The sequence below is a fragment of the Pleurodeles waltl genome, chromosome 4_1 (assembly GCF_031143425.1).
Source record: "Pleurodeles waltl isolate 20211129_DDA chromosome 4_1, aPleWal1.hap1.20221129, whole genome shotgun sequence".
NCBI classification, from domain to species: Eukaryota; Metazoa; Chordata; class Amphibia; order Caudata; family Salamandridae; genus Pleurodeles; species Pleurodeles waltl.
The window spans coordinates 306,035,927-306,063,031 of record NC_090442.1 but is presented as its reverse complement, the minus strand read 5'-3'; the positions used below and the strand labels follow the sequence as shown (position 1 = coordinate 306,063,031).

The following is a 27,105-nucleotide window of genomic DNA, read 5'->3' as shown; positions in this document are numbered from 1 at the left end:
GGAGCACTGAGAGTACCTACACAAGAGGGGGAATTACTGTGGTGCAATGGATAGCAGGTATAAAATCAGGCTCCAATTGTGCACGCAGCTCTGTGATTGTGGCACTGTCCAGACAATAGGTGAGTATGATGTTCCTGTCCTCCAGTGTAGCCAAGTCCACAAGGGGTCCGTACATGGGTGCTTGCCCCCTTCTCCAATTCCTCTGCAGTGGTTGGTATTTAAGTGAGCCAAAAGTAAAATGGGTGGACACTAGAATTGTCTAGGTGTGTACAGTCGACACGAATGAAGCACATTTTCATTCAATACATGATTGCTAACAATAAGAAATGGCAACGCCTGTCCTGTATGCAGGGATAGGTGGAAGTGACCTCACACCACCGGCGTTAGGCGTTATGGTGGAAGGCAGTCTGCACCGCCGTGCAATTCCTCATTGGCTAACATGGGGCTCTATGGAGTTCAGGAACCAATGATGATCAACGCCGGAGGTGACGGTGTTCACCACTGCAGCCGTGACCGCCATTTTCCTTCTACCACTTCACTTGCTTCTTGACTTGCCACTCAACGACATCTCCACTGCGTGTGCTGCTGTGACCTGTGTCTGCAACCTGCCATGACCTGTGCAACAGGGGAAAGGGCCCCAGCCTTCACGTCGGAGGAGTTGGAGAGGCTCGTGGATGGGCTCCTACCCCTGTATGGACAGTTGTATGGGCCTCCAGACCAACAGGTAAGCGCATCATGGGTACGTTGCATGTGACATGGCTGCATGTTGATGTATGTGTGTGCTAGCATTGTGTCATTTGGGGGAGTATGGCTGCAGGCAATATGAATTCAGAGGTATGGGTCATGTGTGTGCTTGATGAGGGGCAAATGCAGTATGTAGGCCATTTGTGTGACAGGCTGGATTGTATGGTTCATGGTCTTCTGTCTGTGTTTCGTCTGCAGGTCAGCACCCATCAGAAGAAGGGGTTGTGGCGTGCCATCGCCAAGGGCGTGCGGACCCTGGGGGTCCATAGCAGGCAGATCACCCATTGCAGGAAACGGTGGGAGGACCTGAGACACTGGGCCTGGAAGACTGCGGAGGCCCAGCTGGGGAGGGCCTCCCAACGAGGGAGGGGTGCCCATTGGAGCCTGACCCCCCTAATGGCCTGCATACTGGCAGTGGCCAATCCTGAGTTGGATGGGCACTTGAAGGCAGCACAGCAGCCACATGGGGGTGAGTACAGTGTGTGTGGTATTCATTATTTGTTGCCTGGCATGGGATTTGGGTGCACGGTTCTAGTCAGTGGATGCCCCAATATGCCTATTTAGACATTCCTGCCTGGTCCTGCTTAGCTATGTAGGGTGGTGTTGGAAGGTGGGTCATTAGTTGTGTGGCCTGCACAAGTAATGGGTCCGCACGCGATCACCACTGGGAACCAAACACCCCATTGTAGCGCTTGACTCTCACAGGGTAAAATTGCCGAGCATTCCAAGGCTTACTCAAGGGAGGTGGTGTGGGCTAGTATTCCACATTCACGAGCACACAAGCATGACTCTCAATAAATGATTGTCCAGTCTGTGCTTTTCTTTTGATAAAGTAAAAGTTCATTTATTACTCACACACACACTACTCAATATTGTGCAACAATCTACAAATATAGACAAAGTGATGGAATCACTCTGGGAGGACATTGAGTAATCTCTCATGTCTCTTCAAATGGAAGATATAATCCAACAACTCACATGGCAAAACAATCCCTTGTATCCCCCTGCAACATTTGAACATTTGACAGCAATGTCGAATGAACACACCTACATCTGCAATTAAGTACATCTATCTTGCCAAGAGGCAGCTGTCTGTCTCATTATTCAAATTACCGTCAACAGGGAACATATAGGACCAAATATAAGCAATTTAACTCTTAGAATTACATTTAGACTACTTTTGGATTACTTTCACATTACTCTTAGTTGACCATCAAAAAACAGTTGGATATATTGCGTAATACCAATCTACATCTCTAGTAGACACAAACCAGAACAAAAGTCTACATAAGCTTATGCTCTAACAACATGTGGAACCCTTTGGGGGGTTATCATTCTTTTGTCCCACCCTACCTAGGGTGGGGACACAAACTGCTTTGGGGGGAGGCTGCGCTGCTCCTGCAGCTCCCCCTGTCCATGGTCATGGGTTTGGTGGTGGCCCCATCTCCCTGGGACCACCACAAGCTGGTTTAGGGGACCAAACCCCTGCTCATGCCCCGCAAAGCATGCTGGGGCGGCCGCATATGAAATGAGCGGCTCTCCTGCTATGCCGGGAGAGCTGCGGTGCCGCCAAAACTGATGCTCGATCCTGGGGGTGCCCGGTCCCATTGGGACACCCCCCACACAAGGTAAGTGCTCCCTCGAAGGAGGGCGGTGCAGAGAGCCCACCCTTGGCCGCCCCCTCCAGCTCCCCGCACGCCCAGTACCTGCTTGTGTTGCCGCAGAAGCCAGCCTTCTCTGTGGTGTCTGCCCGTTCCAGCGGGCAGACGTGTGCAGGGTTGCAGCCGGACGGGCCGCCTGGGGGAGTGCAGCGGCACTCCCCCCCTTCTCCACTACAGCTGTGTGGCCCCGGATGGGGTCCGGGGCCCCTCCACGTCTCCACAGGGAACACAACGGCACCCCCGACACCATCTTTCCCATTGGGGTCCCGGAATGGGGTCTGGGGCCCGCTGGTGATTTTCACAGGGGCACGACGGCGTCCCCTGACTTGACTTCTGCTGGGGCCCCAGGATGGGGTCTGGGGCCCCTTGGATCATTCTTCACGGGGAGCGCTACGGCGCTCCCCGGCTTCTTCTTCGGCAGGCCCCTCCATCACTGGCTGCCATCTTGCTGGGGTGCACGACGGCACCCCCCCACTCCTCCTTCTTCCTGGGGCCCCTGGATGTGGTCCAGGGCCCCTCCGCACAATTTTCACGGGGAGCGCGATGGCGCTCCCTGACTTTTCTTCTGCTGTAGGGGGCCCCGGGATGGGGTCCGGGGTCCCTACCCACTGCAGCGGGGGGTGCGAGACGGCACCCCCCCATCAAATCAAACCGGCCAGGCTTCACGGGCCCGGGATAGGGTCCGGGCCCCTTCCTCTTCCAGAGGGGGAATGCGAGCACTCCCCTCGCACCTCTTCCTCCTGGGGCACCCCTCGGGCCCTGGCCCACCCCGGGGGCACAGTCTGGAGCAGCGGCAGAGCCCCATGTGCTTCGTCGCTGCTTCTTCAAAGGTCAAAGGTCACCATCCTTCTTCCCTGGATATCCCAGGCCCCCAAGGGCCGATTTACATAATTCCGGTGTCGTTTCACTCCTGCTGACAAGCCCTTGCCACCAGGAGCACTCTCCTTAGGCCTCCTGTCCTCGAAGGGTCCCAGATCATAGGGAGCCAGTCCCACTGACTTCGTGCGCCAGCCTTTCCTCTGGGTGCCCTCTTTTCCTTCTGGGCTGCGTGCTCTCCTTGCGCTTGCCCAGTCCTTCCCCCAATTAGTCCTCTGGGGGGTAAGGGAACCAGCTTGCCTGGCACTAGCATTCGCCTCGCTGGCCTAGAGTCCTTCAGGGGCAGAGTCCCTTCCCCATGGGCCGGCGGGGGGTTCCTCCTTCCAGTTGTCCATGATGTCCGTCTGCAGTCCCAGTGTCCTGCAGTGAAGCACAGCCAAGAGAGAAAGCTCTCCCCTGTGCAGGACCTTTTAAGTGGGGGCTGAAGTGTCCAGCAGGTCTGCACCTCTGGCCTGTCCAGATGTGCCACATCACTTCCTTGCCCTCATCCCCTCCTTCTTTCACAGTCTTCTGGGATAACTCCAATTGGCATCATCTATGAGTTATTTGCCACATTTGCTCTGGAAGTTTCAGCCTCTCCTCACTGACATTCCTCGCAGGGCCTCTCCAGCCTGCTCCTGGCACGGAATGACAGCTGGCTGATTGATGCAAGGCCCTGCTCAAGCAACTGGACAGAGCAGTAATTGGTCCTAATCCTGAGCCGAGTCACCTGTCTATGTGTGCATTTCCATCATCTGGCGAAGGAGCAGGGGCACCGGCGAGTGAGGGAGCTGCAGCCCACGGGACCCAGGAGGCAGAGTCCACCGAAGCTGAGGGGACCAGTGGGACAGAGGGCGACAGGAGCACCATGGGGGAGACTGGAGCTGATACAACTGACTCTGATTCCTCCTCCGATGGTAGCACTCTGGTTTTGGTGGACGCACCTGGGACCACCCCAGCTACAAGATCTTCTGCCACCGCCCGTACCAGCACTGCCCTCCCAGTAGCCCTCCACCCAGTTGCCCATGCCCGCTCACCCAGGAGGGTGGGTGTCTCTTTCGCCCCTGGCACCTCAGGCCCTGCCCCAGTGAGCCCTGCTGCGCTCAGTGAGGAGGCTATTGACCTCCTGAGATCCATCTCTGTAGGGCAGTCAACCATTGTGAATGCAATCCAGGGACTGGCATCCCAGATGCAGCAATGCAATGGCTTCCTGGCTCTGGCCTCCTCTCCGACGGCAGCCAGTGTTCCTGTTTCTTCCGTCCCCGCTCCAACTACCTTTTCCTAGTCCCTGTCTCCTATCCCCAACCCATCCCACGCACACATTCTGACAAGCATGCACTCAAAACAACAAACAGGACACGCACAGGCAAACACAGGCAGCACACTTCACTCCACAAGCACACACACCCAACACACAGTTGCACACACAACAGACACTGCCTCCACTGTCTCTCCCTCCTCCTTCTCCCTCACTGTCACATCAGAACTCACACTTGCATGCACAGCATCAACAGCCCCTGATCCTGCCACCTGTACAGCCTTGCCCACAGTCACCTCAACAGCGGACCCACAGACATGCACCCCACACACCACATGCACAGTCACCACCACCACCATCACCACCTCATGCAGCACACCCACTTCATTTGCAGACACCACCACAACATCCATCCACATGTCCTGTTTGTCCTCCCCCACCCTGTCTGCCCCCTATCCAAAGACACACAAACGCTCCCACTCAGACTCCCAACAGCCATCCACCTCACACACACACTGTCCATGCATCTGCACCCAAGTCCAGCACACGTCCTACTCCAACAACCACTCCCTCTACCTCAACTCCCATACCTACTCCCACACTCCGTCCCATTGGTCCTAAGAAGCTTTTCCTTTCCCACTTTGACCTCTTCTCTCTCCCACCCCGTCCTGCCCATAAGAGAAAAATCCCACCCCCCAGCCCAGTACCTCCAGCTCCAAATCAATTTCTGTTCTTTTTCCAAAGTGTACTACTGCCACTAAAATGAAGAAGGGTGGCACTCCGGCCCCCCTGTCTCAAGGCTACTCCTCTGCCCCAAGACAGAAGGGCAAGACCCGCTCCCTCCCAAACCCAAGCCAAAGGACTCCCCTCCCAAGAAGAACCCCCCCAAACTCCCTCAGCCTCCCTGCCCCTGAGGTGCCTGCCTACCATCTCCACGATGCCCCTGCCCAGTGGAGTGACTGGGCTGTCAGGAGTCAAGTTGGGCCTTGGACATTGCCCTGTGGCTAATGGCTGGCATTGGACTGTCCAATGGCCCTTTGTATATAGTTGCCTCAGTTGTTGTCGTCCAGGTCCAGTGAAATACAGAGGTTGGACCTAAGGTATGCGTCCTGGCTTTCTTTACTTCTGGCTGATGTTGCTGTTGTTTACTCTGCAGATTGTTCTGTGTGTGTGGTGTGTGTGTATGGTGTGTGTTGTGCGTGTGTGTGTGTGACTCTCCTCTCCCTTCCTTGGGCGCTAGGCGGCTATACTCACAGTTGTCGTCTGCGTCGGCGTTGGTGCTCCTGGATGGCCATTGCATGGTGCAGCATTGGGAAGACTTCCAGTTCTGGTTCTATGGCGGCCACGGACTCCTCTGTGTCCCTGGAGGTGAGTGTCTCCTTTTATATGATGCGTTTCCACCAGGCTTTTAGTAGCGGTGCTAACGCCCCAGAAATCCTGGCGGTCTGCTATGTCATAATATGGTGGGCGGATCCTTGTCTTCCGTCTGGCTGGAGAGGGCTACCGCTGTGTTCGCTGGCGTGGCGGTCAGGTGACTGCCAATGTCATAATGACCACCACTATCTCCCAATCCAACCAAAAGGCAGCAAAAATGCACCAGAAAAGCTACAAAAAAGGTATAGACATCAAAAGAGGTGGAATTTAAGGGAAATTATCCCATATTTAGAACAGGACAAAACGGTGATGACTGTTGTGCAATTACCAACACTCCAGGCTCTCCCACTGAGATGCAGTCATCCTCAGATTCTGCCACACAAGATTCAGCTGTTATAATGCCCTCACCGAAAAAGCCCACTGAAAGCCCAGCAAGTAAAAGGCTAGATCACCAATCAGCAGTCATAAATAATTGCTGTAAAAAAAAAAAAGAAAAACAGAAGCACACTGCATAAGTGGAGAAAGCCCAAAACACATGGTTAGACTCAAGCAGGTCCTTTATTTTCACAAATCTGACATCATACCTGAGCAGGGCTCCACCCCAACTAAGACCCTTACTCAACTGGTTTACTCCACTTAAGGTTCACCACAGCCTTGCAAAGCCACAAGAAACTGTGAAGCCACATGCTATGATTATAAACAGCAACAGTAACAATAGGAGAGTTACTGTAAAATGCACACAGAGTGGCCAAGGAGTACATCAGCTCCTTCAAACGAGGATGGCTTGCAGAATGTTCATCAGGCCACATAAATGCATATAAAACAGCTGACAAGACCAAGACTGAAACTGGGTCAGTTCAGTCATCGGGTATGAATTTGTCACCAAACCCACCAACAGAGCATCACGTGTCAAGTTCCTTAAAATATTCTCATAATCTGAACATTCTTACATGTCATGAGATTACGTGCAACAAACTCCTAGTAAAACCAGAATACATCTCACAAGGCCCTGAGGACATCCCCAGCAGAGGAAACATTTTGAGGATACTAGCAGAAAACCCTGAGCTGAAAGACATAACTTTGCCAGACCTGGTGAAGTTGAATTGCTGGTAAATGACAACTCGCTAAGACCGGAACTTACTCTAACAACTTGGGTCATGGAGAAAACAGAGTCATTAATTCTAACTTTCTCCAACACTTTAAAAAAATGAGGAATAACGTCCAAGAGATACTGAGCATCTGGGTATCCATTCCCCTTATTAGAGCTCAGGCTCCTACAGAAACTGCCCCTGTTCACTCAGACTTGTGGGACACAAGGAGCAACTTGGTTCACAGAACAGAGGGATTAATGAAAGAGGGGTCACCTAGTAATTCAATGGGGGCTCAGTGGGACTGGATCCTAGTGCCACAAGGTTCCCATGGCTTAATCACTCAAAAGAATTTGGGCCATTGCCCACAGCTTTGAACCTTTTATCGTGGAACATTGCCAGAGCCAAAACTCTGCTCCAAGATGGCACTCCACCACAAACCTGGAAACATTTTGATATTATTGTGCTACAAGAAACCTGGCCAATGATAGACCATCCAATTGAAGATTATGCACATTACCAAACTATGGCAATGAAATCACAATGCTACGGAGGACCTAAAGGGGGCCTTGCATAGACATCTCTACAGAAGCACCTTCTGTAGACTTAAGTGTCCAAATTATTAAATCTAGTAAATGGACAACAGACAACGGACCTACTGTTCTTCTATTTAATGTGTATGCTCACCCTAACGCAGCGAGGAAGAAGGTACTTTTTGAAACAACGTCATCAACAATAATTGGCCACAAGCAAGCCAACCGAACATTGTACATAATACTGAGGTGAATTTAAACGCAAACCTAACCTTTACTCCTGATGAAGATGACACGTTGAACACTGAGAATTCTTATTGGAATGGCCCAATGCCATCAAGTCCAGCAGTCAGACGGAGGGACCAAAATGTGGTACATTTTGTGACAACCCCAGAATTCCTAGGTATGTACACCCTGAATGGAAGGTTTCCAGATGATATTCCCCCGAACTATACTAATTATGGGCCAAGCTCCAGATCCATCATTGACTACACAATTGCTTAGCTGCTGCTAATTCCACTGATTCAGCAATATTAAGTCCAATATTCAACAGATAGCAATCCTTCTCCTAAGGTGTAACACTAGGCCTGCATTCCAAATTTACTCACTGGCTCCAACAGAAATAGGTACCATAAACGTGACCTCTCTAAAGCGTTTAGGAAGGAATAACAATTGAATAGCTGATCTTGCTATACAGACCATAGACATCTTCACCATCAGCTTCAATACTAGAAATAATCAAATGGTTTATTGGACAAGTTTCAGTGCTGAGCTATTATCACAAGCTGCTCCAGTGAGATCTGGGCCACCACCTTGCAAAGAGGACAAACTGTCTTTTCGGCCAAATGAACTACGTTAACAAAAGAGGTGATTAAAGCTGCCAGTTTATCAAAAACATCAACTCAACAGTGCTTTCTCTGGGAACGCATAAAACCCTAAGGAAAGAGCACAAAAAACAGTGCTGTTAGGATAGGAGAGCTAGTAAAGATTCCTTCTGGACTAGGATAATATTCAGCGCCAACCAGACTAATTCAAGAAACTTGAAGGAGACAATAAACAGGCTCAACTGATCAGCGAAAGTGATAAATAACTCAAATATACTGGAGCTGTTATGGGTAGCCCCCTTAGCCAGGGAATTTGCAATTGACAAATGTTATTCCGAAGCTAAGTATGGCGAACTCAACCTATATGGTAATAGGCCAGTTTCTACCGATTCACTTATAACCAATGAAGACTTGCCTAATGGTCTGTCCAATGTAGGATATGTAAGGTTCAGCTCCCACATCCCGACGAAGGTGATTGTTACTCTCCATCTGAAGTCAGAAAGGTTTTACTCATTGGACGTTGAGATGGAGGCCAGAACCAAATAGCATCTCAGAAGCCATCTTTAAAGAAGACCTCCCAGTTCTGGTCAGTCGTATTATCAGTGTTATACAAAGAGGTTCAGTCAAGTCTTTCATACCAGAGAGTAGTTGTGGCTCTATCGTAAACCCGGTTTTTAAAACAGGTGATAGGGCTAACTCAGCAAAATAAAGGCACATTTCTCTCCTGAACTCTGAAGCTAAGCATTACATCTCCTTTGTACTAGCTGACCTGATTGGTCATACTCATTTAATATGATCCCGATAAACCATTCAGGATTCAGGAAAGGCTTAGACACCACAACAAATATTCTAGTTACCTCGTTGATAATTGACAAATGCCAATGGCTAAGGAAGAAATTACATCTTTACTTCGTAAACCTTAAAGCAGCCGTTGACTCTATCAAATGGGGATTGCTCTGGAGCACACTAAACAAATGGTTCTCTCCCAAAATTTGCTACGAGCAGAAACCTGGAACCAAGTAAAAAATGAGGACCATTCCAGAATACCTAGAAATCTTCCAACTAAACAAGGAGCAGGGATATATGCTGGCACCTCACCTTTTCAATCTAATTATAGCACATTTATCACCAGCCTTGGATCAGGAATATTCCCATCCACCATGGCTGGGACGGCTCCGCCATTCCCACCTGTCTTATGCCAACAACGTTATGCTGTTTAGCTTGACAAAAGTGGACCTAAAAAGATTAGTAAACGTACTGAAATCCTATATCAAAACCAGCAACTTTGAGGTAAGTACAACAAAAACAAAACCATGGCTATGAGTAATCGACCAGGGCAGGCAGCTACGATCCTCCTAAATAACATTTCCTTGGAGGTGATAATCTACTACAAATAACTAGGGCTGTACCTGGTCTGAAGCGGTAACTTGTTCCACCAGAAGCAATACATAGTGAAAAAAGGAATGCCCTAATTTACGCGTTTAGCACTTTAGCAAAAAAACTAGATGGTCCCTGTTTTCAACCACTCTCGGTAGTCATCTTGGCCAAAGTACTCCTGACTTTCGCATATTCAAGCATTGCCAATAAGACGTCAGGATGCCGCTGTATTGGATATATTGCAGCCTCAAAAATTATTTCCCGTATGAATCGGGCGTGTGTTTGGTCTAATAAAGCAAGAATTGAGCACAAGGTCCACTACAAGAAAATGCTATGACAAACACTAGACGCCCCACTAAATAGTGCACCATGGGCAGCTTTACAAAGTGACCCGCAGTCGGATTCTTACAATTATTTTAATTATTCCATCAAACAGCTGAACTGAACAGTACTGTGGAGTGGGAGTGTGCCATACAATGCTTTCAAAAGGGTGATGAATAAAGCAGTAAAATTTCAGTCATGTCTTTAAGACAAAAACAAGTTCAGTTCTTGATCAAAACAAGTTCAGTTCTTGATCACACGCCTGATAGTGATTAAAAACTATGATGCCTTGAGACCGGTGCTATATCTAGGCATCTCTTTGGCAGCACGCATGAAGCATAGACTAATGGACTAGGAATCAACCAACCTGGGACTAGAGTGGACCCACCGAATGTAGACTTTGTAAAGCAAAAAATGAGGACTTTATTCATCCCGTATGCATTTGCCCTAACCTGTACAATCTTTGATTAACATTCTTAAAAAAGCGTTTTAACAACAGAGGCATTTGAACATACAGAGAGGCTATGATAGCGAGTCTCAATCCAGGGGACCCCAGCTAAACTGTAAACTGGTGAAAGTTTTGACAATGGTTCCCATCAGGTGAAGGGTTCGATACCAGCATTTTGGATGACTTGCCAGGCTTGTAATCTTACCATCCAAACCATTATTTAACAGGGCTCTGCCCATAGTTGGGCAGTGTTGTTCATAATTGCACTAAAATAGATTTGAATTTGTTTTAGAGTTGTTATCTTTTAAGTGTTATTCTACTAATGAAGATAGAGTCTTCACGTTTACAATGCACAGGCACACATTTTCTTAAATTATTCTTACCTTTTTAAAATGAAGTTGTAATAATAATTGCAATAGTGTTATGGTTTTTATTAACTGAAACAATAAAAAGCTTGATTGATTGATTGGTGCATATAGGAGTAACTTTGAGGATGAATAGGTGGCACTCTCCAAAAGAAGTCAGGAAAGAATAAAGAATTTTGCAAGAAAAGGAGATTTTGTAGATTAGTCTAAGGCCGCCACCAGATTTAGGGGTGTGGTTTAAGCATAATATGGAACATCTTGGGGCATAGCCTGGGTTATCGCTGGGGCTGAGCTGACAGTTCTCAGTTAGAAAGAAGGCCGAATTGACCGTAGCGGGCATCCGGTGATTCCCCGAGAGGCTGTAGGGAGTGCTTGTGTTACTGTGGGGATGGCTTTGTAGCAGTGAAGCAATTTTTAAAGCACTGCAGAGTTCCATGAATATCCAACAGCTTTTAGGCAACAATAAAAGTGGCAATATAATGCAGGTAATTTTTGTACCTGGTGGAGAATGATCTTGTCTAGGGACAGTTTTAACTCATCCAAGGTAGCACAGAGGGTTACTATGCCTGCCTCAAACAACGTGTACTATGCAGATCACAGAACAGTATTTTTTAAGTGCAGTGCTCAGTGGGATACTGCTTTTGTCACAGAGATCATTTTTTTACTGTGTGGTTCATAAGTTACAATCATAATCTAGCACAGTGAGCTATGAACTGCCATCAAAGAGCTGCATGCAAACTGCATGGTACAGGTTAGAAAGTTATGTTTTTCCTCCCAGTCTTTGATTATCTTAATTTTGCTAAAAAGGGTTTGAATAATTTGTTATTAATAAAGTCAAACCTAACCACTGTGTTACGTTCTGAATCCTGAGTTTATGCTTTCTTAGACCAAGCATTCTTAAAAAATGCCTACCAGTATGGACGATATGTGAATCCCAGACCTTATAGTCCCCTTTGTCTTATGTAGCATTTTCTATGCACAGATGTACACACGTATGATTCATTGTCTATGTATGTATGTGTGTGCTGTAAAGTGCTCCAATGCTCTCCACTGATAAGAGAGGCACTATAAAACAAAGGAAATACATGTGAGAGAGGGGCTATGGAGAGATGAGAGGCACTGTTAGATGGTAATAGTAAGGGAATCATCGAAGAACCCAATAAAGATCGCCATACCCTGGTGCACTGTAAGGTCATCATTTACTATGCTTTAAAAAGGTATATAATTGAATATATAATGACAAATGTGTTGTAGAATGCACCTTTGACATATTTTCCCAAATTTTCTTGGGGGGGGGGAGCATCCAAGCCTTATTGCAGTGGACAGGTTCTCTCGCCATACCCTTAGAGGTCTCGTCTGACAAAATTTGCCAGGGCTGCTTTGGGTTACCAGTCTGGCTCTGGTTAGAAATAATGTAAAAGCAGTTGCGGCTGGCGACTAGGAAAAGTGGCGGGGCGGGAGAAATAAAACAAAAAAATAATAAAAATAATTTTAAAAAACTTACCTGAACCTGCCAAAAGCAGCGTTATGATTGGCTGGGTGCTCCAACGCAGCTTGGGAGCCTGTGCCTGCTTTCTCCAACTGGCAACACAGGGCAGGGCTGGAGAGAGCCCTTGTGCACATGTGTGTTTGGCTGGCCCGAGACGACCGGCCAAGCATACATGTGCACTGAGGGGAGTACTCTGAGCACTCCCCTCACTGCTCGTCACCCCATGGCCCCACCCCTTTAAAAATAAAAAGATAATAAACATTGTTTATTATCTTTTTATTTTTGAAGGACTTGCAGCTCCTGCTGCTGGCGGGGGGAGATGCTCCTCCGCCATAGCTGAGGAGCCGCCCCTGTGTATGAGGAAAGTAGAAAGTGATACATCAAACAGAATTTCGATAATGAACTAAGGCTCGATAGAAAGCGTTTTGCTGAAGGATCGGAATCAGTTTCCCATTGAATCCATGTAGAACCAGTTGTGCAGGGCGGGGCGTATACATGGATTGTTGATGCAGATTTACTCATCTAAAGCTGATTGTATTGTTTGACATATGGTATTCATTGTTTATTCTTTTTTTGCAAGACTAACATAACTTTTTGTACAGCTACCATTAGAGTTTGTTTCATCAGGTTACATAGTCATGAAACATGTTTGCTGATATGTAAATTTTTAGCCGTTAGATATAAAATGCAATGCATGAAGTTGTGGTAGAATCTCTGTAGTCAATATTGGTAACTTTTGGCATTGTATACGTTTTAGTTTTAATTGTGTTCCTCCTATCAGTATTATTTCTCCATGTGGTGTTTGCATGTGTGCCCATCCGATCCAATGAGGAGTGTTACATTATGAGCAGGGCACTTCTCTTGCTTGTTACCTTTAAATAGAACTTTTCAATAGTCTATTGAAAGCATTGATTGTATTAATAATAATAAAATATTTCAATATTTTAGGCCAGTTTTTATTTGGAGAGAGGATTCCACTAAATGATGCATTCGAAGAGCATGAAAAACAAATCCAGTATGAAAATGTCTATCAGTCTACATGGGAAGAGAGCCTCAAGGACGCAGACGATGACGAGGATCACCAGTTCTACAGCCTGATAGACAGTCTGGGTGCTAACAGAGTTTTAGAGGAGTGAGTAACAGATCCTTATTTATGTACATATTAGACTATGTTAAGAGGGCATGCTCCACCTTTGAGGTGATACAGAGGTGAAAGCCAGTACCAGAGATTGTCTTTAGGAAGGCAGGATGTTCGTCATGCTACGGGATGATGTCACAACTCTATTTGACTACAGTTCTTACAACAAAAGAACATTAGACTAGCACCCTAAATTTATCAGTCTCAGCCTCAGCATGACAGAGTGGACGCACTGGTGTGAGGTTTTTGACTGTCACACTGGTTATCAAGTTATTTAGATAGAAGGTATGGTATGCTCCTTATTCAAGGGCTAAGTGGATGAAGTGGGTTTTCAGGGGTCTCTAAAGAATTCAAGAAACCTTTCTACAGCCTTTATCTTCAAATGTGTTTTTTAGGTGGTGTCTCGCAGAACTCGATCAGCAGTATTGGAGCGATTTGCATAACTACCAGTCACTGTTTTGTTTTTGAGTTGCGCTCATGGCGCTTTAAATTTTCATACAGCAGGAACTCGATCAGCAGTATTGAAGCAATTTGCATAAAACACTCCAATACTGCTGATCAAGGTCCCGCTGTATTAAAATTAAAAGTGCCATGATAGCGACTAAAAACACAAAACAAAAATGACAAGTAACTTGTAGTTATGCAAATCGCTCCAATACTGCTAATCAAGTTCTGTGGGAACTCGATCGGCAGTATTGGAGCAACTTGCATAACTATGAGTAACTTGTCATTGTTTTTTTTGCTTTTTAGTCGTGCTCGTGGCGGCATTGGCCCACTCAAGTTTTACACAATGCAATGGGCAGTATTGGAGTGCTTTGCATGAATACAAGTTACTTCCATTGTTTTTTTTATTTTTCATTTGTGTTCATGGCGGCCATAGCGCATTCAAGTTTGACACAGCGCAATGTGCATTATTGGAGTGCTTTGCATGACTGCCAGTTACCTCTTATTGTCAGTTTGTTTCTCAGTTGTACTCATTGCATCTATGGCGCTTTCAAGTTTTAAACAGCCCAGTTGATAGTATTGGAGCACTTTGCATGACTACCAGTTACTTCTTGTTGTTTATTTTGGTTTTCCTTCACGCTCATGGTGCCCAGGGCGCTTTTAGGTTTTACACAGCACACTGGGCAGTATTGGAGATATTTGTATATCTACCAGTTGCTTGCCATTGTTTTTGTTTTGTTTTTCCTTCATGCTCATGGCGCTTTCAAGTTTTACACAGCACAGTGGGCGGTATTGGAGCGTTTTGCATGACTACTAGTTACTTCACATTGTTTGTTAGTTACCTCACGTCCCAGTTATGGAGAGGACAGTGCATCCCATTCGGGCACAGCTTACAAACTGTCCACGCAAAGCTTCTTTAACTATACTTAAGCACTTAAATTTTCTTCATTATTGTATAGAGCTGTGATACCATATACTTCATAATTCTGGTTTCACTATTTCTCATTAAAAGTTCACTATTGTTACGCATGATTTTGTAGAGGTGCTTGCCCAGTGGTATTACGTGGCAGGAAATGACCAAATTATGAGGCAGGGTTGATCAATTTATGTGGCAAAAAGAGTCCACTTATCCATTTTCAATGCCCATAGCTCTAACTCTCGCAACTGCGAGACCTATTGCATTGCAAATGCATTTTCAAAGTAGAGATCGCTTTCCACTGGAGACAGTCCAGATCCATTTGTAACTGACTACATGGGTGGTCCAGAGTATTTGACATGTTGTCCTCAGGCTAGGGTTTGATGGTTGAGGGGTGTGGGTGATTAACCTCCTGTGCACATGGCAGTGTGCTGACGTTCAACCACTCCCTGATTCTAATTAGGTGCTTTAAGAGGAGTTTGATATATTGCAGTACTTCACATTGCTTATGAGTGGGGCTACGTTTCTGTTCTTGAAGTTTGGAAAAAACAATTTCTGAGACTTGCTTGATGGGGCTACAGTAATCCAACTGATGGAAGATTGATGCTCCTAAATTTCAAACCACAAGCATATTGTGGTGTGTCACACACGGACCATGTCTGCCAGGTAGAGGTAATGTACAACTAAGAAAGTACGTTGTTGGGTAAACTAAAGATACACCTCACCCAAAATATTAAACAGAAAATTCAACCATTCATTTTTTTTATAGTTTGTGCATGCATTAAATCTGAAACGTTCAGCTTATTACACCAGCCCCATCATAGTTTCTGTTTTCAATCACAGTGGGTACAATTTACTAAAACAAATGTGTTGTACCTGGCTTTTTGACAGGATCATCCCAAAAACTTTTTGCCTCCTTCCTCCTATTTTTTCTGACCTGTTGTTGTTGGCTTTTGACCTCTGGGCACTTTACCACTGCTAACCAGTGCTAAAGTGCATATGCTCTCTGTGTAAATTGTACTATTGATTGGTTTATCCATGATTGGCTATTTAATTTACTTGTAAGTCCCTAGTAGAGTGCACTACATGTGCCTAGGGCATGTAGATTAAATGCTACTAGTGGGCCTGCAGCACTGGTTGTGCCACCCACTTCAGTAAACCCTTAACCTTGTCTCAGGCCTGCCATTGCAAGGCCTGTGTGTGCAGTTTCACTGCCACTTCGACTTGGCATTTAAAAGTACTTGCCAAGCGAAGAACTCCCCTTTTTCTACATATAAGTCACCCCTAATGTGTGCCCTAGGTAACCCCTAGAGCAGGGTACTGTGTGGGTAAAAGGCAGGACATGTACCTGTGTAGTTATATGTCCTGGTAGTGTAAAACTCCTAAATTCGTTTTTACACTACTGTGAGGCCTGCTCCCTTCATAGGCTAACATTGGGGCTGCCCTCATACATTGTTGATGGGGCAGCTGCTGATCTGAAAGGAGCAGGAAGGTCATATTTAGTATGGCCAGAATGGTAATACAAAATCCTGCTTACTGGTGAAGTCGGATTTAATATTACTATTCTAGAAATGCCACTTTTAGAAAGTGGGCATTTCTTTGCACTTAAATCTTTCTGTGCCCTTCAATCCACGTCTGGCTAGGTTTAGTTGACAGCTCCTTGTGCATTCACTCAGACACACCCCAAACACAGGGTACTTAGCCTCATTTGCATACATTTGCATTTTGTATGGGTCTTCCTCGGCTGGGAGTGTGGAGGGCCTGCCCTCACACAAAGGACTGCCACACCCCCTACTGGGACTCTGGCAGACAGGATTGAACTGAAAGGGGGCTTGGTGCATTTCTTAGACACTCTTTGAAGTCACCCCCACTTCAAAGGCACAACTTAGTATAAAACAGGGCCTCTGCCCTACCTCATCAGACTTGCTGGAGAAGAAACTTGAACCAGAAACTACATCCTGCCAAGAAGAACTGCCTGGCTGCTCAAAGGACTCACCTGTCTGCTTTTCTACAAAGGACTGCTGCCTTGCTAAACTCTTGTCTGGCTGTAAAAGTGCTCTCCAAGGGCTTGGATAGAGCTTGCCTCCTGTTCCCTGAAGTCTCAGGACCAAAAAGACTTCTCTCTTTCACATGGACGCTTCATGCGCCGAAATGTTCGACGCACAGCTTGTTCCGCGGCGAGAAAAACGCCGCACACCGACGCTGACCGACGTGACGCCTTCGGGACGACTGAAACTTTGACGCACGGCCTCGCAAGGACAACGCCGACCGACTTCCAAGGAGAAATCGACGCGATGCCTGCCGTGAGAGTGAAATTTCGACGCACAGCCCCGCGGAATGACGCGCAGCCGGAAAACAAGCAGGAGAATCCACGCACAGACCCAGGACATCTGGTAATCCCCGCGATCCATAGAAGGAGACGGTCCGCGTGCCGGAAAACGACGCACGTCTTCCCCTGAGTGAAAAATAATGACGCAAGTCCGTGTGTGAAGGGGTGCAACCGACGCACACACCATTTTTCCTCCTGTAGAACGACGCACGTCTCCCCGCGTGAAAAATAACGACGCAAGTCCGTGTGTGAATGGGCGTAACTGACGCACACACCATTTTTTCACGCATCTCCTCTTCTGCAGCCCTTTACAGAGATTTCCCACCAGAAACCAGGTACTTTGTGCTTGAAAGAGACTTTGTTTGCTTTTTAAAGACTTAAGACACTTTGTGGCTCATTCTGAGCCCGGCGGGCGGCGGGCGGCGCCCGCCGGGCGGAAACCGCCGAAAGACCACACCGCGGTCAATAGACCGCGGGGGTCATTTTGACTTTCCCGCTGGGCCGGCGGGCGATCGCCAGAAGATCGCCCGCCGGCCCAGTGGGAAAGCCCCTGCAACGAGGAAGCCGGCTCCGAATGGAGCCGGCGGAGTTGCAGGGGTGCGACGGGTGCAGTAGCACCCGTCGCGATTTTCACTGTCTGCATAGCAGACAGTGAAAATCTGTGTGGGGCCCAGTTAGGGGGCCCCTGCACTGCCCATGCCAATGGCATGGGCAGTGCAGGGGCCCCCAGGGGCCCCACGACACCCGTTCCCGCCATCTTGTTCCTGGCAGATTTTACCGCCAGGAACAGGATGGCGGGAAGGGGGTCGGAATCCCCATGGCGGCGCTGCAAGCAGCGCCGCCTTGGAGGATTCTCTGGCCCAGGGGAAATCCGGCGGGAAACCGCCGGATCCCCTTTTCTGACCGCGGCTTTACCGCCGCGGTCAGAATGGGCACTGAAGCACCGCCAGCCTGTTGGCGGTGCTTCCGTTGCCCGTGGCCCTGGCGGTTTAGGACTGCCAGGGTCAGAATGAGGGCCTTTATGTCACTTTTCAGTGATATCTTTACAAATTCATATTGCATCTTTGATCGTTTTGACCTGCAAATACCCAGATAAATATTATATATTTTTCTAAACACTGTGTGGTGTATTTTTGTGGTGTTATATCATGGTATTGTATGATTTATTGCACAAATGCTTTACACATTGCCTTCTAAGTTAAGCCTGACTGCTCGTGCCAAGCTACCAGAGGGTGGGCACAGGCTGATTTTGGATTGTGTGTGACTTACCCTGACTAGAGTGAGGGTTCTTGCTTGGACAGAGGGCAACCTGACTGCCAACCAAAAACCCAATTTCTAACAAAATGTAACTTGCGACTTTTTGTATGTTGCACTTGCATCTGTTCTCATGTTACCCCTGTTGGTGGTATGTACAATTTGCTTCTTCCCAAACGGGCGTAAATTATAATTGTGATTATGGAACAGTCTTGAGTGTACGAGATTTAGTTAAAGTACACTTATCTCGCTTTTCTTAGCCATAACTGCGCATATTTCATTCTTTGAGTAAAATAGCTCTGGTTTGGGATATTTGACTTACTTATTAATGAACTTCATTTTTTTTCGTGTGTTCTTTCTCTAGTCTAAACTTTCTTCCTCCGCCCCTTATGAAAATTGGAATGATTGGTGCTCCTTGCAGTATTTTCTGCAGCAGTTACACTTGAATCTTTCAGTCGTAGTTTAAATATGGAGATAACTGTGGGCCCCTAGGGGGATAGCTGAAGGATTTTCCCATTGTAAACCAGTGAATCCTTGTTGTACATGTTCCCATTCAACTACACACGCCTGGCCGATGCAACTCTTGACAGAGGCAGCAAACATAAACCGTCTAGAAAGTGGCCTTACATTTGTGCCCGTTGAACCTTCGGATGAAGACGAGGTGTAAGCTAATTCCATTGAACCATTTTTTCCTAGCTCCGCTGTAGAGAACCCCTACAACTTTCAAGTGAGATGGAGAAATAGGCTATTTTGTGAATTGGAGTACCAAACACGAATGCAGTGAGTGTGTAAAGGAAGGCTGGGCACATATTGTTTAAAACAGTGCCTAACTCCAACTAACGGTGAGCAAGTGGTACGCCACAACATCTGCCTATTTTCTGCAAATGCTATTTCATTTACTCTTTGAATGTCATCCAAGGCGGTCGTAAATTGGTCTCCAAAGTCAGTTACCCTACTGCTGCTATGTGCATTTTGAATTCACGCCTGGGAGTTGTGAGAAGGTGGTTTGTCAGCTGGGTTGGACTGAGGTCCAGCAAAAATAATAAAACCACTATCTTGTTAATTCCATGTAAAGGTTTCAGTAATTCAAACCTGAACTCGGCCTCTGCTGTCTATGACACAAAGCAGACAGGCCTCACCTAGAGAAAATGTGTAAAGCATTTAGTAATGCCAAACAGTTAAAAAGCCAAACACAACACTATAGAAACCTGACTCCAATTTATAAAAATAAAGAAACATTCAATGAGCTACATGACACCAAAATGACAAAAATCTTTTAAGAGGAACACGAGATATGATTTAATATTTAAAAATAGCACCAAAAGCACGAAGTACCAAAGGTAATCAGTGTTCATTGCAGACCGTGACCTAGGCATAATTTCAGGCCCTCCGCAGTGGCCCATCAGTCAACTACACCAACCTGGTTAGAGGTTTTACCTTCGGACTTAGTATTTTGTTCTGAAATGTCAAATCCCTCAGCAGGGCAAGGCAGCAGCCATTGGACAAGGTACTGGTGAAGTAGCTGGCTTTGTAGAGAAGGGCTCTGAGCAGAAGAGTGTATTTTGTGTCCAGAGAAGACCCCTTGCCAGTCGGATACTTTTAGCACTGTCAAGATTTTTATCTTCGGACTTAGTCTCTTTTTTGAAGCTCAAAATCATCCAATGGGAATAGACTGCGGGATGTGTCTGACTAGGGCTCCACAGAACTGAATATATTCTCGCAGAGGTACTACTGAAACTGAACTTTTTCTGCAAAAAAGCATGGAGCAGTGGAAACCTCTTTCTTCAGCCCAGAGACTTTGTGCCTTGAGCAAATCAGGCTGGATTATAGTTCTCAGGTTTTCACGATTAGCGAAAGAAGTTCAGTTTGACATACCCAAGGGTCGCAGGACGTCAGGAACTGTCACAGTGTCCTTTCCTCGGGATCTGCACGCCGCCGAACAAAAGGCCCATCTTCCAGCGTCACCAACTCAGAAAGCTATTATAGCACCGAGTTATGGTGAAGCCAGTCGGGGGAAGTGAATTATGGTAGGGAACAGCAGGGAGAGAGATATGAAAAGGAAATATGGTTATGCATATATGTATATACTTGTTCATAACAGCATTAACATTCAATTATACACTTAGACAAAGGCATCTCCCTGAATGCAAGTGTTGAGACCCTTATGGAACAGACAAAGGCGTCTCCGTGGATGCAAGAGTTGAGACCCTTATGGAATAGACAAAGGCGTCTCCATGGGTGCAAGTGTTGAGAACCTTATGGAATAGACAAAGGCGTCTCAGTGGGTGCAAGAGTTGAGACCCTTATGGAATAGACAAAGGCGTCTCCATGTGTGCAAGAGTTGAAACCCATATGGAATAGACAAAGGCATCTCAATGTATGCAAGTGTTGGTAGAATCATGATACTTCAGAATGTCATGAGCCGTAGACCAAACTGGGCGTGGCCCTTCTCTGAATCATGGAACAAGAACGATTAGTAAAATCATGATACTTCAGAATGTCATGAACTTTAGACAAAATTGGGCGTGGCCCTTCTCTGAATCATGGAACAAGAACAATTGGTAGAATCATGATACTTCAGGATGTCATGAGCATTAGACAAAACTGGGCGTGGCCCCTCCCTTAATCATGGAACAAGAGCAATTGGTAGAATCATGATACTTCAGGATGTCATGAGCATTAGACAACTGAGCGTGGCCCTTGTCTGAATCATGTAACAAGAACAATTGGTAGAATCATGATACTTCAGGATGTCATAAGCATTAGACAAAACTGGGCTTGGCCCTTCTCTGAATCATGGAACAAGAACAATTAGTAAAATCATGATACTTCAGAATGTCATGAACTTTAGACAAAACTGGGTGTGGCCCTTCTCTGAATCTTGAAACAAGAACAATTGGTAGAATCATGAAACTTCAGGATCTCATGAGCATTAGACAAAACTGGGCGTGGCCCCTCTCTTAATCATGGAACAAGAACAATTGGTAGAATCATGATACTTCAGGATGTCATGAGCATTAGTCAAAACTGAGCGTGGCCCTTGTCTGAATCATGGAACAAGAACAATTGGTAGAATCATGATACTTCAGGATGTCATAAGCATTAGACAAAACTGGGCATGGCCCTTCTCTGAATCATGGAACAAGAACAATTAGTAAAATCATGACACTTCAGAATGTCATGAACTTTAGTCAAAACTGGGCGTGGCCCTTCTCTGAATCATGGAACAAGAACGAACTGAGACCTCTGAACCCTTGAGAAGGCAAGAGCTTGGACCATGGACATACTCTGAACATCAATCATGCAACGACTATGCATTCATAAACATAAAACATTAGGTCTCAGCCTAGAAATTCACAAAGACTTCAATATGTATCTCACATATCATCAAAAACTTAAATATGTATCTCACATATTATGCTTCCAAAAACAATGAAACTATGATTTGCTTATCCTTGAAATGTTTTCACATTTGCCACCTAGGCCTGAAAGTTTTACTCATGTAAAGTGAAGCGCCTTGATTATTGGACTAAGGGTGCATTACTCATGTGAACTGAAGCGCTTTGAATGCTGTGCCAAGGGCGCCTTACTCCTGTGAACTGAAGCGCTTTGAATGCCGTGCCAAGTGCGCTTTACTCCTGTGAACTGAAGCGCTTTGAATACCATTTCAAATGCGCTTTACTCCTATGAACTGAAGCGCTCTTGAATACCATGGCAAGTGCGCTTTACTCCTGTGCACTGAAGCGCTTTTTCGAATGTTGTGCCAAGTGCGCTTTACTCCTGTGAACTGAAGCACTTTGAATACCATGCCAAGTGCCCTTTACTCCTGTGAACTGAAGCGCTTTAAATGTCGTGCCCGGGGTGCCTTACCAGTGTGGCCTGAAAAGCTTTGCTCGTTATGCTAACGGGCTCTTTACCTTTTGGAAGTAACGACTTCCTTCAAACTTGGATTCAGCAAGGCCTTACCCCTATGAGTACGACCTACTCATTTTTTAATGCACCATGGAAACAAGGATACTTCGGTTGGATGACACTCTGCCATTCAGGAACTCTGCTCTTCTCCAGAGAACCCCCCACAAGGTCTGGCTGTATCGAAGTCTTCAAAATAGTGAGCAACGTGCTTGGGTGTGGCTGGGCTTTATAGGCCTGCCACACCCCAAGATGGCTGCTGCCTCTAAAAACATGGGAATTGTAGTCCCTTCATAGGATAGCACTGATAAGTGCATCTTGTCTACGAATGTCCTGGACCTGCAGCTACATGAGCTTTACCACAGGGCAGACAACGCTAATGGGCACTTTTGGAATAAGCGGGGATGACAAGTGGTGCACATAAAGCATCGCGAATCTGCGCCACGGAGTTTCGTGCGGGACCTGGACTGCACACAGACTTATTCCTGACAGGAACAGCACTTAAGGATCAAGACTCACTCCAGAAGACGCCACCAGCAGTGTTCGAGTCAGGTTTTCAACTTGTTGTGCCTCTGTAGCCACACAGGCCAACCACCTGATCCTTGAAGTCCACTCCTTTGTCCTGGATTAATGTGGTAGCACTTCAGGCCTCCTTTCCGGTGTAAAATAACAGGTGTAGTCTTCTGTGTATCCACAGGTCCTGGGTATTCTGTAGAGGGCGCCTTGGGATTCAACATTTATACCTGGCGCTGCCTGACTGGGAGGGCAAAGGAGAGGGTCTGTTCTGGTGTCAGCTGACATCTGCTTGTAAAAGTGGAACCCCATTTGGAACAAATGACAGTCCTTGGGCACAGTCCAACTGGACTTCCTACCAGGGGAACAAAAGTACCTCCCTACACTCAGGGGAGCAGTTTTCACACCTCATCAGGGTTATTCACAACTGGATGACAATTGGATGGTAATGCAAATTAGCCTCCAGGAGCTTCAGTCAGGGAAAAGGTAACTGTCTAAATGTCAATTTTCCTTAATATGTATTAAAAATCTGACCACCATTAAATTTAGGTTATAATACATTTTAAAATAGTCATTTGAATTTAAATTTAGACATTGCATAAAGCCAAAACGCACCTAAGTGCTAGCACTGGAAGAGCTGCTGAGAAGAAAGGAAAGGAAGAAACACAACACACCTTTACGGTTGAGAAAAGAGCCATGTTTTGTATTTGTTTATGAAAAGCTGCATAGGAGTCAAACTGTAATCATGTAATCATGTATCTAAGTGATCTCTAGCCTGAGATAGCTGAAGTAATATGTAATATTGATTCCCAATGTTTCTCAGTCTGCAAGCCATACTGCAGTGAAACAGGATTATGGGTGCTAGTCACTGTAAGAACATGTTAACTTTAAATTTCTACATGTCCTGCTTTTAAATACCATGCCCCCTGCATTTTGTGCTGAAAGGCCTATTCAGGGGTGATGTATTAATATTTAAAATGTAGGATTTCTCCTGTAAACAGGATTTGTTCTGACTGGTCAGACTGCAGCTTTAAAACTGCAACTGCCGGGCTAATGTGGTAGTCCTGAAGTTATGTTTGTCTTGCCACAGTGGTTGATGACACAGTAAAGCTGTAGCCTATAGGTGACAATTACCTTTTCATGCCATGGGTGTAGTTTTGGACACCAAATCTTATGTCCTTGTAGGAATGCTAAATATGCCAGTTAAAATAAAGCTGATTGTGACATGTTTTAGGGGTCAAGACCACACGCACTAGGGCCTTGTTAGGAGTGTTCCAGTGCACAAAGTGAAAGGCAACATCATCCAATAAAAATGGAGGTGACCATGCAAAAAGTGACACTTTCTCACAGCAGTATATACAGAAACACAAACGTTGGTATTGATCATATATGCTATTACAGGTGGGTAGCTATCATTGACAGGATTGCTTTTCATTGAGGTGTTTCAATTGGTATCAAATAGGCATCCTGAAACCCAATGTCAATGATGTCATTTTGAAACCTTAGGTCGGTAGCCTCATCTTTTTGACAACTACTTAGCTGCTAATTTTGATTTATGTATCTCCCCCCACCATCAAATCATCTCTGTCTCTTTGAATCAGAAGAGCAGGGGCAGAGGAGTAATTGGGGACCCATGCCTAACATAGCCTCCCCTTACTGAAAATCAATCCCCCCTAATGTATTTTAATAAACAATTATATGTCTTGTGTCCTTTCACTTGATAATTGTCCCCTGTCCTCCCCATCACCCTTCCTATTATTCACCCCTCCCCATCCAAATGTAATGAATACCTTCTGTCCTACCACCGGCTCCCACCACTTCCCTCCTCAGATTGCACAAAAAACCTGGCACCTGCTACCATCTGAACTATCCTTCCCCCTCGATTGAAAGAGAAATATATCTGGCAGACCTACCTCTGATAGGAAGGGTGGCAGTTGGTAGCAAGAGTGCCACCCTCATTTCACTCCATTGCTCTGGTCCCTGGAGACCAAGGGAGGAAGAGATTAGCGCCCACCGGACTACCTGCTTTGAATCTGTTATGTGCAATGCCCTGAACTCAGAGCAGTAAATAGTAGCTTTTTGATCTCAGTGTTCATGATAATGACACTCAGTGATAGCCTTCCATAACAGTATTGGTGTCCCCTAATTATTGGGCTAAGTGTACATTGTTCTTCAAAGTTGTCATTACTTTTTCCAACATACTAACACTCTGTCAGCCTATCATTACTTCCCAGAGAGACTGTTGCACCCGTCGCACAGCAGACAGTGAAAAGCCGCATGGGGCCCTCTCATGTGGCCCCTGCACAGCCCATGCCAGCAGCATGGGCAGTGCAGGAGCCCCCAGGGGCCCCACGACTCCCCATACCGCCAGCCTTTTCCTGGCGGTTCAGACCACCAGAAAAAGGCTGGCGGTCGGGGACTCGTAGCCCCTGGGCAGCGCTGCAAGCAGCGCTGCCCTGGCGGATTACATCCACCGGGGCCATTGTGGCGCTACCGCCACGGTCATAATACGCCGGGAGGCACCGCCAGCCTGTTGGCGGTGCTCCCGTCGTTTTGGCCCTGCGGTTATAATACCGCCAGGGTCATAATGACCACCTTAATGTTTTGTTGACAGCTCTAAAACAGGCTTAGAACACAAAAGTTTCTGATGTATTGACTGTTTGAGCAATGAGTTGTTAGAATTCTTGGAAAAAAGTATGTAATCTCCTGCATGTACTGGATCCCGGCTTTCATACATAATCTGTTCATGCATAGGCGCTGGAAGTTGGGGGGAAGGGAGGGTGCTGCAGCACCCTCAAAATAGGCATGCTGGAGTTCACAAGGTAAATAGCATTAAAGATAACTTTAAACTTTGTTTTTATCTTGTGACATTTGCTGTGTTGTTGAAAGACAGGTCAAAATGTCAGGCTAATTTTCTGATAAATTGCTATTTTTCTTTTAACTTTAAGATTAGTGTTTACTTTACTTTTTCTGACTGCAGAGTGTGAAGATCTTGTAGAGGGAACTGTGACAATCTTCGTCAAGTGAAAAGAGTGTGAAAGGGAAGGGTATAGGAGGTTATTTTTTTCTAGTGCACAATTACATGTAAATACCTATAAGTGAACTGTAGAAATATTTCACAATAAACAAGCGGTTAGAAAAGCACCTATGAAGGTCTTTTTTGTAATTCTGAAGTCTGATTGTCAGACCTGACAGCCTTAGGGTGGTCTTCCCCCCAACATTTTGCCTGCATCCTGCTTTAGGTCTGTGTCTACTTTACCACTGCTAGCCAGTGCTAAAGTGCTTGAGCTTGCTCCTCTAAAACATGGTAACATTGTCTCATACTATCCTAGCATTGTTAGACTTTTCGTCCTTGGTGTGGTCTCCCTTAACTTTTTGCCTCTGTTCCCCAGGTTGTTGATATGAGCTGGACTCTGATTTTACTGTTTTTGTTACTCTGGGCACTTTATTACTGCTAACCAGTGCTAAAGTGCAAGTGTTCCTTTACAGAATGTGTATATAATTGGCTTATCCATGATTGGCATATTTGATTTACTAGTAAGTCCCTAGTAAAGTGTACTAGCGGTGCCAGGGCCTGTAAATCAAATGCTACTAGTGGGCCTGCAGCACTGGTTGAGCCACCCACATAAGTAGCTCTATAATCATGTCTCAGACCTGCCACTGCACTGTCTGTGTGTGCAGTTTCAACTATAAATTCGACTTGGCAAGTGTACCCACTTGCCAGGCCAAAACCTTCCCTTTTCTCACACGTTAGACACCCCTAAGGTAGGCCCTAGGTAGCCCCCAGAGCAGGGTGCAGTGTATGGTTAAGGTAGGACATATAGGGGGTCATTACAACCCTGGCGGTCGGTGTTAAACCGGCGGTAAGACGGCCAACAGGCTGGCAGTCTTACTTTGGGGAATTATGACCATGGCGGTTACCGCCATGGTCATCCGCTGGTTTTCCGTTCCGCCCGCCAGGGCGGAGATGACCGCTGGGCTGGAGACCTGGGTCTCCAGCCCGGCGGCCGTCACTAGACCGCCGGCGGTATTTGGACCTGGCTTACCGCCGTGGATTTCCAGCGGTTTGAACCGCCATGAAATCCATGGCGGTAAGCACTATCAGTGCCAGGGAATTCCTTCCCTGACATGGGTCTCCCCCAACCCCCACCCCCACCCTGACTCCCTCCCCTACACCCCCCACCACCCCTGCCACCCCCCAACATCACATCACCCATACCCACACGACACGCACGCAGGCACCACCTACACACTTACACGCACAC

The 27,105-nt window shown here is 46.4% G+C and overlaps 1 protein-coding gene across 4 annotated transcripts in view; it reads left to right on the top strand.

Annotated features, from left to right (window-relative positions):
• Positions 1-27,105, top strand: part of CRACR2A (calcium release activated channel regulator 2A) — a 953,477-nt gene that overhangs the window by 400,876 nt on the left and 525,496 nt on the right. For all 4 annotated transcript variants that reach the window (XM_069228394.1, XM_069228393.1, XM_069228396.1 and 1 more), the window contains one exon: positions 13,286-13,469. In XM_069228394.1, coding sequence (XP_069084495.1) covers positions 13,286-13,469 — 184 coding nt within the window. The remainder of the gene's footprint in view (positions 1-13,285; positions 13,470-27,105) is intronic.